The following is a 15448-nucleotide window of genomic DNA, read 5'->3' as shown; positions in this document are numbered from 1 at the left end:
TTGAATTACGTTTTTGTTAACATGTTATCACTAATGTAATAGAAAGCTAATTTGACCCAACAAGCTTTTACATAACATATTGTACGATGTTTTCAATAGTAAATGCGATAACGTACATGATGGAATAACAAAGTAATTACACAATTGTTAAGCAGCAACCAGATTGGTATTACCTATTATATAACTATGACAACCTGTTTTTAATGTCTTACAAACTGAGGGAGTAAATAAGGAAGTGGGAAGTCAAAAAATAGATGATTGGATGGAAATAGAGTTTGATATGATTGTATGCTAAAAACTTTAAGCACATATGTCTTAGAAGTAAAGGAGATTTGGAAATTGTAGTTAGCGGTGTCAAATAACTGTCACTCTGGATAGTCAAGAGGTTCTAATATGAAGTTGACCATCATAGGACGCAGAAGTTCTAATAAGAATGCATGAATATAAAATGTAGTGTCCTTAAGCACATTTATGAAAAAAATATTCAACACTGTAACGTGTTGCTAAATGGGAGACTGAAAAGAAAAAGGGTGGTTTAACTTTTTCATTCATTTCACGAAAATAAATTTAAAGAATTTAAAAAAAAAGAGAAAAACATGACAATCAATCAATTGTCATTTTATTTCGTTTATTGGTATTCGTGAAAATGGAAATATATATTACGAACATTTTGATAAAAGTTCTTTGTTCAGAATGATTAGGAAATACAAATAATTGATTACAACCTCGTGTTAGACGATTATGCTTGTGCCAAAGACAATTTCCGTTTTTTTGAGTATTAAGATATTATTGTTTAGGTTATTACCAAACTAGTAAAAATAAAAGTTTTCTATTTGGATGTAAAAAGAAAGAAAAGGGTAATAATACGTGAATATAATTATACAGAATTAACGATTAAAGAATTGTTCATGCTACATTGCATATGCCTAACATTTTGATTCTTATCATTTTGTATTTCTTATCGCAGCAAAATAAAAAGAAATATACACGAAAACAGAGGGGGATGGTTGTTATCTTTACGCAGAAATGGGTGGCCCTATTTGTTCGTAGGAGTACACAGGATAAAACTAGCTTCGGGAGAGGTCTGATTGAGCAAGGACTGGAAATTTATACGGCAAACCTGTTTTTAGAAATCACAAATGATTGCTTAGAATTGATTAATTAAAAATAGGTTAAATCATCCAAAAACCTTTTACCGCCTGTCTGAATTAAGAATATATTTGCAGTCATAAATAATTGAAATTTGTTAGGAAATTTGGTATACGTGTTATTGGGTACGCTAAAAACTTGAATTATTCTGCGACATAAGTTATAATTTTAGGCACATTTGAAATTATTTTCATGATAGGGATAAATTACGTGCTAAAACAGGGTTATTAGCGCACTCCATCCACAAATCTTATTGCACATTGTAAATTGAAATGTTTATATGTGGTATCTGTTACATAACACATAAATAATATGGTTTACATTTCCTCCAATTGAGATGGTTGTTGTTTTGATGATATAACGATTATCTAGAAAGTTTCCTGTTTCTTACCACCTCACAAAATTAAATTTAATTTGTTACATTGTAAAGAAAATTGTACCAATTACTTTGTTTTTCCCATGTAACCCTAAAAAACCTATAAAAGGTACAGATCAAGAAATCTATTTACAATCCACTTGAAGACAACACTGTCAGCAGGTAAGATAACAGGTTAGCAATAACTTGGTAAGAAAAAAATATTGTTCCTTCTAATATTTTACCAACATATTTTATAGGATCCATTTCTGTTCTTTGAGAAATTAAAGTCAAAAGAGTATATAAATCATGTATAAAGTTGGGTTATGGATCTGCTCTGTACTGCTGTGCTTGGCATCAGGTATTTTGACTTAACGGAGTTTTCGTGTTTCACAAAATGACTCTTTTATTAGAAGATAAATTTAATTTCACTAAGAACAATATTTCCTTTTTTATAGTGTCATATGGACAAAACCTTAATTGCACCAACATTCCTGCTGTTCCAACAAAACCACAAGATGCTGAAATTTCAGCAATACTGTCAAGCGCAAATGAAAATATCGTAGTTTGCGACAACATCATACCATGTAAGTATAACTTCAAGTTAATTCAAAATTTTTTATTATGCACTACATAATAAGGAGTGACCATTAAATTTCTTATCTCGTGAATTAAAGACTAAAACAACAGAAATTCTAGAAGTTCAAGAAACGGACTGTTCAATTTTCTGGAAAAATCAGATTCTTTGAAATTTCTGGAACAATTGTAACATAAATGTATTTCTTTTTTATTACAGTCCTGAATCCTTTCATCGCAAGTCTCAAGTTGTCTGGTGTAGAGCAGCAGATAAATCAAACTTGCAAGTTGATAGATCATCTTAACGTCCGACTTGAAATCATTAACCGACGACTTAATTGTGGACTTGTGGTAAGCGTACAAGAGGCTAGGAATTTGCAGCAAACGTTGGAAAACGATCAAGTTTCAAGTAGAGTATTAAACGGCGTGAAAGCCAGACTTATAGTGATCAAAAACCGTCTTCAAGCTATTATTACACCTGCGGTACCATAAACTTATATAAATGTATTTTTCACGCCCACTATTTCTTGTAAAAGTAAGAAGAAAAAAAAAATTCGTTTACTTTGACCTTTGTTATATTTTGCGTTTTTGTTACTTCAAAGTGGCCAAAGCAAAGCATGAATCTTACAAAGTTAGATTTTATTAATGGGAACCCTAAATACACAATTACAAATTCAATGAATGGTATATTTAAAATTATAATATTAGCAGAGCTGGACCAAAAACTCAATCTTTCCACTCCCCAAACTTGACTTGATGTGCGTTTTTAATAAGATTTTCAATGGGGATAGTTCAGTGTACAATTCTAATAATTTCTTTGTCAATATGGCATACATTTGTTTAAACCGGCTGCAATTTTGTGGAAACATATTTAATGTACTCAAAACAAACTCGCCACGTATTCCAACATGCGCGTAGCACGTAACAAACCACATAACATCTTACGTCTTTTGAAGCGGATAAAAATTGTCATGTTAACATCTGCGAAATATCGAAACTTTGTAACAAAATAAGCTAAGATCCCATGCTCGTAGCCTATTCTGTAATTATTTGTGAAATAAACTTTGTATGTTTCAGATAGTGTTTATAACCACTTTTGAAGACCAACTTAAAGCTTCGCCACGTTGCCCTCAAAATGTATTTCAGATATTTTAGGCTGCACATCAGTAATAATATTAATTCTAAATTCTAAAACATAAACCCTTGGTGAGAAATATAAAAGCTTTTGCAAAATACGTGTTGATCTTGGTTATGATAAATAACGGGTTAGCGGAGAAAATAATAAATCAACTGTATCAAGTATTGGCGTTTTTTAGGTAAAAATACAAAACAATATTCAGACACAGGGTAAAATGTGATTTTCTAATTTTTCTAAATGTATTGGTATGGGTAAGCTAAACAATAATGCACCATCTAAATATCTCTTTAGTAATATCCGTATTTTACTTCGTACTAAAGAAGAACAAAATAGCTGTGCACGCGATATTTTCGACAGGTAAGGTGAATTTTTCCACAGATTAACGACTAGTTTAAAATGCATTAATGGAATAGAAAACAGAACCAATGTTGCAGGAACTTCATTACTATACTAGTCAATAAGGCCCGTGGAAAAGTCTACTAAGACAGAAGGACAATGGAAAAATAGGTTGTTTTAGATTTTTTGCTGACGTCAGCAATGCAAATACAAAATAAATAAATTTAGAAACTTGTTTTCATATTTCCTCCATTGTGTAGAGCTTAAAGCGCTAACCAAGAAAATGTATATGATCATGTGCTATTGACGAACGGTTAAGAAGATAAAAAGGTTTAAAAATTTTGCTGACGTCAGCAATGGTCCGTCAAAACCTTAAAAAATTTTTTAAGAAATTTTTATACCTGTTGCCTTCATCGTAGATATCTTGAAACGCTGATAAAGAAAATGTATAGGATCGTGTACTTTTGACAAACGGTTGCAGAGATATTAGGGTTTAAGGGTTTTTTGATGACGTCATCAACCCGTTCATTCCGAAACGGATTCGGGAATCCAGGTTTGGAAAAAAATACCAAAATTGGCCCTAGGTCGTCCCTAGTTACCCACGCGGTGAAGAATCATCGACGTCACCACCTCGTTTCCAAGTTATTTGGCCTCATAGTTTTAGGTGCATTGCAATGGCTTCATTAGTTTAATATAGGATATTGACGTTAAAGTAGTGTTATTTTCGTTGCAACGTAACATCAGAAAATTTAAAATATTACAGATGCATTTTTCAGCAATTTCAAAGGAAAATGAAGACATCTACTTTGCCTGTTACAGACACACAGACAGACACACTTAGCGTATTTTTATATAGACTAGCCGAATTCTCGTGGAAGAATTCACGGAATCTCTTACTGAGTATTTTTGAGGGGGTGCCAAATAAAAACATAGAACTCAGTAATTTGAATTTTCAAAACTCACATTTCAACCCCGACCCCGGGCTCTTTGTCTCTTTTATAACGGGATGGCAAAAAGAGAAAATAGCCCTGGGATCAAGGTTGCTCACAATCTGCATTATTCTATGTTTATAACCGCTGAATCAAAACGTCTAAAAATATAAGCATGTGCAACAAAAAAATAATAAAAAAAATTATGAAATAAGAATGGAAAATGTCCAAAAAATCAAAGGCGTCTAACAACCGTTACGTAAAGAGCGAAGTACGCAAAAACTATATACTTGCTTTGCCATTCCAGAAATACACCAGGGGAAAAAAGGATACCAAACATTAAAAAAATCCAACATTTTTCAAAGTCATACAAAATCAGCTGTTTAGTCTATTGCAAACGGCAAACCTTCCAAAGTTATACTCCAAATATAAGAAATTTATAGTTGAAAACACATAAAAGAAAAATATAAAAACTTGAATCACTTTGTATGTTGTATATCTACGGAAAAATTTCAATCCTAAACATTAAAAGAACAGACCCAAACTTATAGTTAAGAAAATCACGCATGAAATCAAAGAAGATAACAATGCAGCATTTTCGAATTTAAGAATCGAATGTATTTTAAACGGCAACGTAACAAATGTAAACATTGATTTAAGTTTAGGTTTTAGGTTTAGGTTTTTTATAACGACATCAACACTGAATCACACAATCTGTAGTGTGAAAAACAGTATCAACGGAAAAATTACTTTTTAAATGCTTATGTAAATTCTTTTCTAGGATATACACGCTGTTTTTATAAGAATAGTGGGTTTTAGTTTCAGCCTTGATGTTCTGAACCTCTTTGACAAATGCTATCCTCATTTTTCTCCATATGTTCTTAACATGACTATGGCCTGAAAACATATAATGCCTTAATGAAAAAAAACCATGCTATAAGTTACTATAGCTAATGCTAGCTAATGGCAATTCTACTACATGTAATGGCACATTGCTTGGACAAAAAAAAGTTCAGTTCGTTTGATATACAATAAAAAAAGTAAACTTCTAATAAATTTTGTGCGTCATACAAATCTTCATATTTAAAACAAACTAATAAGCTTAGACATATTTTTAGGATATTCTAAACTTCTGAACCATTTTTCAGAGTATGTACTTACAAAATAAGGGCTTAAAGAAAATATTTTCCGGCTCAAGATACAACAACAAACTTAATATTTACGGAAAATTTAGCTCTGAAAGAAACGGCTAGAAACTCGTTATACACCCAAGTTAATTTCTCTACTAAATAATCTAAACAACGAACCTGCTTTTCTTTTACTTCTCAGTAGGTAGCTTGCTAGTGTTGTCCTAATAAAACTCCAATCAGTTTTTTGCTATGAATACTAAACTTCGTTTCATCCCAAAGAGAACGAATTGAAGATGCATACAATTGCCTGAAACATTTCCAATCAGTTCTCTTTGTGATGTTAAATCATCGTACGTTAGAAACATTTCTAACTACAACACCAATTTCGTTTGACAACAACACAACAGTTTGTTTTTTTACATTTCTGATTCGAATTACATTCATATTCGAATCCGATAGAATTTCTATAAAAGGAAGCAACCTCGGTCCCAGAACACAAAAATGGAAAATATATAAAAACTAATATAAGCTTTAATCTAACCTCATGATGCGTAATTAATGTTTGAAATAACTTTTTCCAGGATGACTTTGAAAAACAGACAACCTTCTTCGCTCCGCTTTTCTTTTTTCAGTTGATGAACAACTTGTCTCCGTTAGATACGGCGTGGACATTAATCCGGGGGTAAAATTAAATTGTTATATTTAAAACGACTCCGTGGGGCTTTTAAAATAAAAACAAAACAAATAAAAACGTTTAAAAATAAAAAAAAATTAGTTTCAATAAAATAAAATTTTCAGTAAAATAGAGTTTTATTTTTTAAGGTAATAAGAAAGAAGAATTAAATGATTATATAGTAACCCCCTGATTTGCCTTTTTTCTAACTTGGTAAGTTTTAGCGTAACGCCACGTCATAAAAAAGTGACCCGTACTTTGCGTGTCGTGGACTCACATGGTTACTCACACAAGCGTATTATTATATAGTTTACACATATATTAACAGGAAACCTTTCATAAATACAGTTAGAAGGCAAACAATGAATAACGTATCTTCAGCAAGCAGCATATGCGACGTTAAAAAGATAGGCAGTGGTGGACTTCTATTTCCTTTGATCAAGTATCATTAATCATTTGTCTGAATTGTCTTGTCGTGAGGAAACGAATTAAATCTCCTACTTTCCTTGATTGAATAATTACTATCGCAATCAGACTAATCAGCTAAAGGCAGAATAAAACTTCCCTAGATTATGGTAAATAAAATATTGCTAGGAAGGCAAAATGTGCAGCACGCAAGCAATAGTTTCAGAAATCTTATTTTTTTGTTACTTAAATTGGTACTCTGCAGGGTTTTTTTAACATTCGCGTGTAAATGATTTTTCAAAGTGGACACACAGTTAGTATTGTTGCAATATAAACGTTGCTGGTAATTTGTATATTGTATTTATTGTATATGAGACTGACAATTAAATTACCAGACAGTAACTGCTTTGTGATCATTTACAGCTAAAAATTTAAATTAGGGAGTAAACAAGTATATATTCAAAGAAAATAATAAACCCAGTATTAAAATTAATAAATCAAACTAAATTTCGGATACATTTTGAAGAAAATATCCTATTTGTTCTGTAACAAATTAAAAGCCAAAGGGACTACGCTTTTAAAGAGACGATTCTAAGTAAAATTTTAAGTGAAAACTTGTATTCTCTATGTCAAGTTTGAAGTTAATGTATGGCGTTTGGGGAATGACAAAGTTTATGACTATATACTAAATAAGGACTAAGCAAAAATGACCTGTTTTGTCATATTTTTTACTGGGTACTGTCTACAACATGCTGTAGAAGACATTGCGCGTTACTCCCGAAAACAATAACCACCTGGTGCAATTGCTGATTAAATTTTACCCTCAACTAACACTTGTTAAATCTTTTTATTGTTTTGTTGGGATGGGTGGAACAAATGGGTAAAGAGAGTGTGGGCAATGTATTAAACATTAAGAATTGGATCAGGGCTGGAACAATAGAAGGCGTCACAGTTCAATGAAATCTCACTGTAATGCAAGATTATTCTTTGTTTTTTTTTTCCTTCTTGTCTGATGATATACAATTTTATTTCAATAAATTATGATATGATAGATGAAATTGCAGGATGGTAGGGGAGGGCCGTTGTTTCAAAAAAAATTAATAATAGTGGTAGAGAGATAATTGAAATTCTGAACAATTAGTAGTTCAGTTAGTGTAAATACACTAACTGAACGTTGAGTATGTATTAATACTACAGTGTTACATATCTCGACTACATTAACGAGCCTAGCAACATGATTGTTACTGAAGTTGGAATATCACCATAAGCATTTTTAACTTAAGACCACGTAAGGTAAATATTTGCTGTCAATTTAGAAACTTATATTCTTGTCCACTTTAACATTATGAGAGGTTAATTGTTGCACGTGCAATTTTAAAGAAAATTTTAAAATTTTAAAAGTAATCTTTCGTATAATTTCTGTAGACTTAAATAAAATTCCAATGAAATTTGTTTGGTTGTGTCTATAGTTATATTTCTTTGAAATAAGTGGTTTGAAATTTAAAAAATTTCTATTTATTCCTTTTTTCTATTTTGTCATTGCAAAAATTATTAATGCAACTATAAACCTTTCTTAAACAAAGCTTGATACACATAAATTTTTTTCATTATTTGACTACTTTGACTTTGCTGCAAACTTATTATTTTAAGTTGCTATAGGATGAAGCAGCAGAATGAAAAAAAAGAAAGAAAAACCGCATACTGGCCTGCTTTTTATATTAAAATCTCATAGAAGTGTAACCCATTCCAAGCAGGAGGAGTTGGCAAGTGGAAAGGTGCTTCTCCTTAAAGAAGGAAAATTAAAGCAAGAAAAAATGCCATGACAGCAAAACTTTTCACATTAACTTATTAAACAAAATAAATGTTGTTTTTAATTTTCCCCCACTACATCTGATGTTAATTAATTATTAATTGCGAAGTCCAAGGACACATACATAAAAAAGTTGCTCATAAAAGCCTTTTAGAAGAGTGGAATTGAAAACAATTATTACTTTATTTCAACTTCGTATTTCTTTTAAACTAAAATTTCACTCGTCTTTCAATAACAAAAGGTTAAGTGATACTGAACAACCCTGAAGAACGTAATTCTAGTTTAAGAAATGAAATTGTTTACTAACTACCTTGCTTATTAAGTATGCGGTCTGAGCCATTTTCTATTTTGTTTAATTTTAAAATACAAAGCGTATTGTAATATTGTAGTTTTTCTGTGCATCAGCAAATTTAATCTGCATTCATTATGGTGAAACTTATATTGCTACCGCATAATTTTGCAGCAGGACAGACAATAATTAATTTCATACTTCCTAAATATTCAGATTTTCCTTCTCCTGCACACTTCGCCATCAATATCAACACATCGAAACATGAATAAATAAGTCACAGAAAGATAAATGCAACAAAATTGTACTACATTTTATAAATATGAACTGTAATATTTCCGCATGCCTTAAACCTTTAAAAAATCCGTCTAAACCTAAATCATTAAAAAAACTGCTAACATTAATCATCGAATTGAAATTCTAGCTGCATTTCGATCGATACAACTAACTTTTGAGGGAAACAAGTCCATATACAGGGTATTGTAAATAAAGTACCCGAAATCTGAAATAAAATAGGAATGACATCAATTGATATACAAACTTATGCGACAGTCACTATGCACGATATTTGATTATATGATTCGTACTAAGAATTGATTTAATACAGATAAAATCTAATCTAACTTTAAGTATGCGTTGCTCAGGGGCAGTTTAACCTACATAACACATAATTGATATCGACAATCACTTTCTCCGAACTTTAAATCAACTGTTTTGTTGATGCATCCATTTTTAAATGGCTTTGTTGTAAAGCTTCCTTTTTATTCTCCCCTATTAATATCAGAAGATATTAAAAATGCAAAGCAATCACGATTTGCATTTTTTTTTAATAATTATTATTTTTTTTTTTACTTATTTTGAAAACAGTATAAAAGTACAAGCTTGGTGATTTAATTTACAATCGTTCTAAAGACATCGCAGCAGTCAGGTATGTGCGAATGTTAAAAACTCCTAATAATATAGAGTAGTATCCAAGAAAAAAACTTATAGTGCTGTAGAGTTTACTCTTAATAACTTTTTTTAGGGTCACGTTCTCCACTTTAATATATAAAATATATTCCAGGCATCAATCATGCATAAGACGGCTTTATCGATCTGCTGCGCATTTCTATGGTTGGTATCAGGTATATTGACCTTCTTGCAACACGGCAATAATGCAATATAATTTTGTCCATTGAATATGTGCATTTTATCTTACCTTTTTTATAGTGTCGTATGAACAAAATCTTAATTGCACCAACATTCCGGCTGTTCCAAACCACAAGATGCTGAAAATTACTTGATACTGTCAAGCGCAAATGAAAATATCGTGGTTTGCAACACCATTATCCCATGTAAGTTAGTTTAAATTTAATATTCGCTGTAATTATTTAAGAAATAATCAAATATCTCATTTAATTTTTCATATTATGGCTTTGAAAATAATTTATCTACCCCAGCAAAAATGTAAAAATAACGTATGCTTTAAAATATAGTACTGAATGCAGCCATTGCAAGACTCAAGTTACCGGGTGTACAGAAGCAGATAAATAAAACATGCAAGTTATTAGATCTTCTCCACACTCGACTAGCAATCATGAACTGGCGATTTGATTGTGGAATTGCAGTGAGCGTACAAGAGGCTAGAAGTTCAAATCATATGCTGGGTAACGATCAAGTTTTAAAAAGAGTCTTAAATGGCGTAAAGGCGAGACTTACAGTTATCAAGGCCCGTCTTCAAGCTATTTTTACACCCAGAATTCGCTGAATAGTATAAATTGTAATTTGTTATCGGATACTCTTTTTTTGAGTTGAAAAATAAAAATACTATTACACTTTTAATATTTTTTCTCCTTTGAAATGAACAAAAAACAGAAGTATTGCTCATAAGGACTTCGATATGACTAAAACTGTAAGGTGATAGAATGCGAATGGACGTTGCTGTTACATAAACTAAAGTTACATAAACTGTCAATTAAATAGTACCTAACCCGGAAGGTAAAAAATTCTTGATCAAAAAATGCTCTTGCCTAAGGCATTCCTTGTGCGACCATTTAGCGTCATGTTTTGTAATGCAATTTCTGAAATTTAAAAAAAGAAAAAAATGATCTTTATATTCCGTATATTCCTTGGACAAATGGTCAAATGGTCTGAATGAACGCAACGCAACAACGGTAGATATAATGATGCAGAAAATGCTGGCAGATCACCCAAAGTTTTCTGAATCACTGCCGTTGCAGTATGCCATATCTGTAACAGGGCAAAACCCAATATTGCCATCAGATTTCCATGATTAGCTACCGGCCTTGGAAGCCATTATTATCAACTCTGTAATAGTCCAGCATCTCAATGCCATTGGTGCAGCCAGAGAAGCTTTTGTGCGAGCAGAAACAAGCTCAAAGCTTCGCAAGGCATTAAAACATCCTGCAGATATCTTCTGTCAACCTGGTAACCTAATCCTCTCTAAGCTACCAGATGATAGGCGGAGGCCAGGACCTGTTCCTGTCATTGGAGCAGATTTTAAAGTTGTAATCATTTATCATGTCAGAGTTTTTCGTTGTGTTCATACATGTCGCTTACAGCTTGTTACTGAAAATAGACACCCCTTATCCCAGCAAGAATCCTTACTACAACCAATGGGAAATCGTCAACCAAATATTTCTCGAAATCAGACATCGCAATAAAAGCAGCAATAATTTGTAGAAGAAGAAGTTGAACAGGAATTGCAACATGCTAATGAACATGTTGCCACTCAATAACCAGAGAAAACTTCGCCCAACAACAAGAATCTGGTCCTGTTGCTTGGTTTCAGATGTCCCTCCCAAAGCGACAACAAACAGTGCAATATAAATGTCCTGATGGAGAATGGAAAAAACTAAAAATTGTAGGGCCTGCTGGAAAAAAGTGTGGAATCCACGTTTGAGATCACTGTAACAATGAATATTTTATAGATTGGAGTGATGTATCAGAATGGAAGTTACTCGAACTTAAGTTGCACCAAGCAGGGGGTGAACTTTCCACTGCTTTTAATTGTGCAAATGCATGTTGCTGTTTCAATGCACCAAACGAGTTCAAAAATACCAAGAATGAAGAACTTAAAAAGTGAAAACGGTATGAGTTTTAAAAGTTGCAGATGTAGGTCAACCCAGACTAACTGACAAGTGGGTATGTAATCAGAAAATTGTTGACAGAGATAGATATGTCATCCGAATCTTTAAAGAAAATATTATCATACCTGCTGACTCTACTGGCGGTGAAGAATGTTTGAGATTAATGCTGTCTATAATTACAGGCAAATAATGAACACTAATTTCAACTTACATAAAGTCTGGTTTTGTCCAAGGCAAATCAAAACAACGAGATGTCTTTGTTGTTTCACCTTGTGATACTTCCCTGCCAAACTCACTCTGGAAGTCCGGTACTGATGTTTTTAACTGACGTCATAGACCAATTTCCCAAGATGTTTCAAGTTCGCCATTCAACATCATCACATCATGAATATGTTGGCGTTACTATCAGCCAATGTTAAATTTGTATGTTAAATTTTTTGACGTTACGGCGCGACGTCAATAACACTACTTTAACGTAAAAAACGTCAAAAACGTCAAAACATTTAACATATGAGACATGCATATTTCGGCAACATCAAAGGAAAATGACCACTTCCACTTTGCCTGTCACAGAGACACGGAACTGGCGTTTTATTATATAAGATTAAATTAACGAAGCCGTTACAGTGCACTTAAAACTTTGAGGCCAAATAACTTGGAAACAAGGTGGTATCGCAAATGATTTTTCACCGTGTGGTTAAGTATGGGTAAGTTTCTCAAACCTTGGTCCCCGAATCCGTTTCAGAATAGACGGGTAATCACAAAACCTTCAATCCCTAATATCTCTGCAACCGTTTGTCAAAAGTTCATGATCCTATACATATTCATGATCAGCGTTTCAAGATCTATACTATGAAGGCAAAAAGTATACAAATTTCCTAAAATAAATTTTTGTGTCTTTACGGGCCATTGCTGACGTCAGCAAATATTTAAACCCTTATATCTCATTAATTAACCGCCCATCAAAAGCACATAATCATGTACATTTTCTAGATCAGCAGTTTAAGCTCTACACAATAGGACGCAACGAATAAACTGAATTTCGCCAATTTGTTTTTCCATATGCACTGCTAACATCAGCAAAAAGTCTATAATAACCAATTTCTACATTGTCCTCCTGCCTAAGTGGATTTTTCCACGGGCTCCATCGACTAGTTATAAATATTACATTATAGTTATTATAATTATTGTATTACATTTCTTGCTAATCTTTGTTTTTAAAAGTATGATATTTTTCCAGAAATAATTGTTCAAAATAGACTTTCATTTTCTTGACTGTTGATTAGAGCAATTACTTGAATACTTCTGAAATAGGTGTCACTAAATACATCTGAATTGTTTTTTTCTTTCTATCATTTTCTTATCTTTTGTACAAGTCATGGCACAAATTAAATTTGCCATGATGAAACAGAATATGAAATAGAGAAAGATATAGAAGATTAGCTGATGCTCTTTTCTTCATTCAGAATAACTAATAGACACGTAAAAAAACTGAACAAAGCGATTTAATTTTAGAATAATAATGATTCTTTACACGGTTATTAAGGCGATTATAATATTTCCTATTTTTTACAGTGTGTAAATAACAAAAAAAGTTAAGATGTTTTGTGGCTACGTGTTTCTACATGAAAAACGAAATCAAACTCTGTTTTGATAACAATTATGAAACTTCACAGAGATGTTCCATTTCTGTGTGTAGGGGAAAAATTATCACAGGTAAAGGACATAATTATCACACTCTTTATTATTACGCTGTACATAATCTCAATAGTGTGCTTATCAGAAAACAGAAATCAAGTTTAAAATTTAATAATTTAAAACTATTTTATGTTTTTAGACTCCCCTGAAATAATTTTCCCTGTCGTGTCCGCTTCCAAAAATTATTCTGCACTTCAGGACTTTAAATGATTAGAAATATTATACAGACTAAAAATAAATAAAATATAATAAAATGAAATATTCACGGGGTATAAATCACCACAGCTTTTGACAACCTTTTTTCAAGCCAAATTCCAGACTAACTTTTTAAACTCAATCTTATTGACATTGATATCACTGGATAAAATTACTTCCTTTTTTAAGTATCTGTAAGGTTAAAAAAACAACTCAATTTCATTAACTTACAAACGAATTTGTATAACTTAGACTAACCATTGAATTGTATATGTGCATGTACATACAAAGTATTTTATAGATAACAGATAGAAATTAGCAGATAAAAATCTGAAAGCTTAAACAATAAAAAATATAAAATATAGGTAAACGTTTTATTTTGCCTTAAAACATGCTTTTACAGCAGACAAATGATTAAAGTAGCCCAGCTGTACTTTTCTTAAAAATTGCTTCTTTCATCTTTAAATTTCCTGCTTACATGTTGTTTGTGTTACTTAACACTAACACCAGCTGTAATATCAGTAAAAATTGTTGTGATAAAACAAATATAACTTGCAAAAATTTTAAGGGATTTATTTTTTCCTCTTTATTAATCGTAACACACCATAAAAGCACTGACTAAGGCAGTTTTTAATACAATCTTTTTAAAGAAAGCGCAGCAGTAAGTGAGCTCTTTAATATTATCTATTGCAAATTATTTTTTGCAGCGTAAAAGGAAAATATAAGATATTGTGTTACCTAACGATTAAAATGGTTATTGACTTAATTTTTTTTAGACTATTTCCATTTTGACAAAGAAAGACAGGAAATCCACCATGTATCAAATTGATTTACTCATCTGCTTTACACTGCTATATTTGTTAGCAGGTATGTTGATTTACATTAACATTGTCAATTACTAAATAAACTATACAATTCTTTAAGATATCACATGCACAAACTCTTAATTGTACTAACATCTTCGTTGTTCCTACAAAACTGCAAGATGCTGAAATTTCTTTGTTACTGTCACAAGCAAATGACAATATCGTGGTTCGCAACAACATCATTCAATGTAAGTTCCTATCTTTCTCGTAATCATTGACTGTCGAAGGTAAAATCTAAGACTTTCTGTTGTGAGGTATAAACCAACAAAATTACACTGGTTATGATAATGATACAGGAAGAAAAGTTGACAAAAAGTAAAGTACTTTTTCGTAATAGGGAGAACATTAAGATAGAGAGTGTTAGACATAACACGGATCCATATTTCTACATAGAGTGTTGAATCCTGCTATCGCAAGCCTGAAGCTACAAGCTGTAAAACAGCAGATAATTCAAACTATCAAGTTCTTAAGTGATCTCCACGTTCGAATTGAAATCATAAACCGAAGACTTGATTGGGGACTTGTGGTGAGCGTACAAGAACTTAGGGACGTGCACCAAACGCTTGACAACGATCAAGTTTTAAAACGAGTATTAAATGGAGTACAGGCTAGTCTCATAGAAATCGGACAGCGTCTACTAGTTATTATTGCAACCCGTCAAAAGGGAAAAAAACAATGTTTATTGTGTACATGTTGATTTCTGATTTTATAGATGCTACTTTATTAAGTTGTTTTTGCATGTTTCTTTCCGGAAATTTTCGTCATTGCATCGAATTTTTGACTTTTGTTACCAAAAGTTAACAACGTTCA

At 32.0% G+C, this 15448-nt stretch overlaps 1 protein-coding gene across 1 annotated transcript; it reads left to right on the top strand.

Annotated features, from left to right (window-relative positions):
• The first annotated feature begins 1664 nt into the window (after positions 1 to 1664).
• Positions 1665 to 2635, top strand: LOC130657307 (uncharacterized). Its single transcript, XM_057460630.1, has 4 exons — positions 1665 to 1687; positions 1765 to 1865; positions 1963 to 2091; positions 2301 to 2635. Exons 2-4 carry the CDS (start codon positions 1814 to 1816, stop codon positions 2570 to 2572), a joined length of 453 nt encoding a protein of 150 aa, XP_057316613.1. The 5' UTR covers positions 1665 to 1687; positions 1765 to 1813; the 3' UTR covers positions 2573 to 2635.
• The last annotated feature ends 12813 nt before the right edge of the window (positions 2636 to 15448 follow it).

This window comes from Hydractinia symbiolongicarpus, chromosome 1 (genome assembly GCF_029227915.1).
Source record: "Hydractinia symbiolongicarpus strain clone_291-10 chromosome 1, HSymV2.1, whole genome shotgun sequence".
NCBI classification, from domain to species: Eukaryota; Metazoa; Cnidaria; class Hydrozoa; order Anthoathecata; family Hydractiniidae; genus Hydractinia; species Hydractinia symbiolongicarpus.
This window is presented reverse-complemented; position numbering and strand designations above follow the sequence as displayed.

Coding starts and splice junctions, on each gene's coding strand:
- LOC130657307 (XM_057460630.1), top strand. CDS start 1,814: ATGTATAAAGTTGGGTTATGGATCTGCTCTGTACTGCTGTGCTTGGCA. Junction 1,866..1,962: donor ACTGCTGTGCTTGGCATCAG/GTATTTTGACTT, acceptor CCTTTTTTATAG/TGTCATATGGACAAAACCTT. Junction 2,092..2,300: donor TTGCGACAACATCATACCAT/GTAAGTATAACT, acceptor TTTTTATTACAG/TCCTGAATCCTTTCATCGCA.